At 45.5% G+C, this 697-nt stretch overlaps 1 protein-coding gene across 1 annotated transcript in view; it reads right to left on the reverse strand.

Annotated features, from left to right (window-relative positions):
- LOC116690981 (matrilin-2) overlaps positions 1–697 on the reverse strand; it is a gene marked incomplete in the record, with an annotated part of 15,636 nt that overhangs the window by 6,727 nt on the left and 8,212 nt on the right. The window contains 1 exon segment of the mRNA XM_032518219.1: positions 595–697. Coding sequence (XP_032374110.1) covers positions 595–697 — 103 coding nt within the window.

The following is a 697-nucleotide window of genomic DNA, read 5'->3' on the forward strand; positions in this document are numbered from 1 at the left end:
CCCTCTCCTCTCTCCTCCTATCGCTTCCTGCAGGGGTTTCTGGCTCTGGATTCGTGGTTAGAGTCACATGCTGCCTCCATGGTCCTGCTCAACACCCTCTGCTACAATTCTCCATGTCTTTCTCTGCATGTCTGTCTGTCTGTGTCTCTCTTTCTCTGTCTCTGTCTCTCTCTCTGTCTGTCTCTTTCTCTCACCCCCACCGGTCGAGGCAGATGACCGCCCACCTTGAGAAATGGTTCTGCTCGAGGTTTCTCCCTCTTAAAGGAAGTTTTTCCTTTCCTCTGTCACCTAGTGCTTGCTCTTGGAGGGAACTGGTGGGTTTCTGTAAATAACATCACAGAGTACGGTCTAGACCTGCCCTTTGTGAAAAGCTCAATGAGATAACTGTTGTTGTGATTTGCTATATAAATAAAATTGAACTGAATTATAGCAATGAAATGGTTGGAGGACTCCAATAGTGTATAATTGATTAATGTGTGGATTAATGTGTTGGATGTGTTCATCACACATCACTGCAAAACCTGAAAGATAGAGGAAAACGTCTTTCTCTGTTGAAACAACAACAACAAGAGGAAAGAAGCATGGCACACGTACTTTTGCATGTTTTCCCATCAGGTCTGAGTGTGTAGCCCTTCCTGCATTTACACACACAGGCGTCATCTGTGTTCATAAACTCCTGTTCACAGCCGTGCTTCCC

This window comes from Etheostoma spectabile, chromosome 6, assembly GCF_008692095.1.
Source record: "Etheostoma spectabile isolate EspeVRDwgs_2016 chromosome 6, UIUC_Espe_1.0, whole genome shotgun sequence".
Taxonomy (NCBI): domain Eukaryota; kingdom Metazoa; phylum Chordata; class Actinopteri; order Perciformes; family Percidae; genus Etheostoma; species Etheostoma spectabile.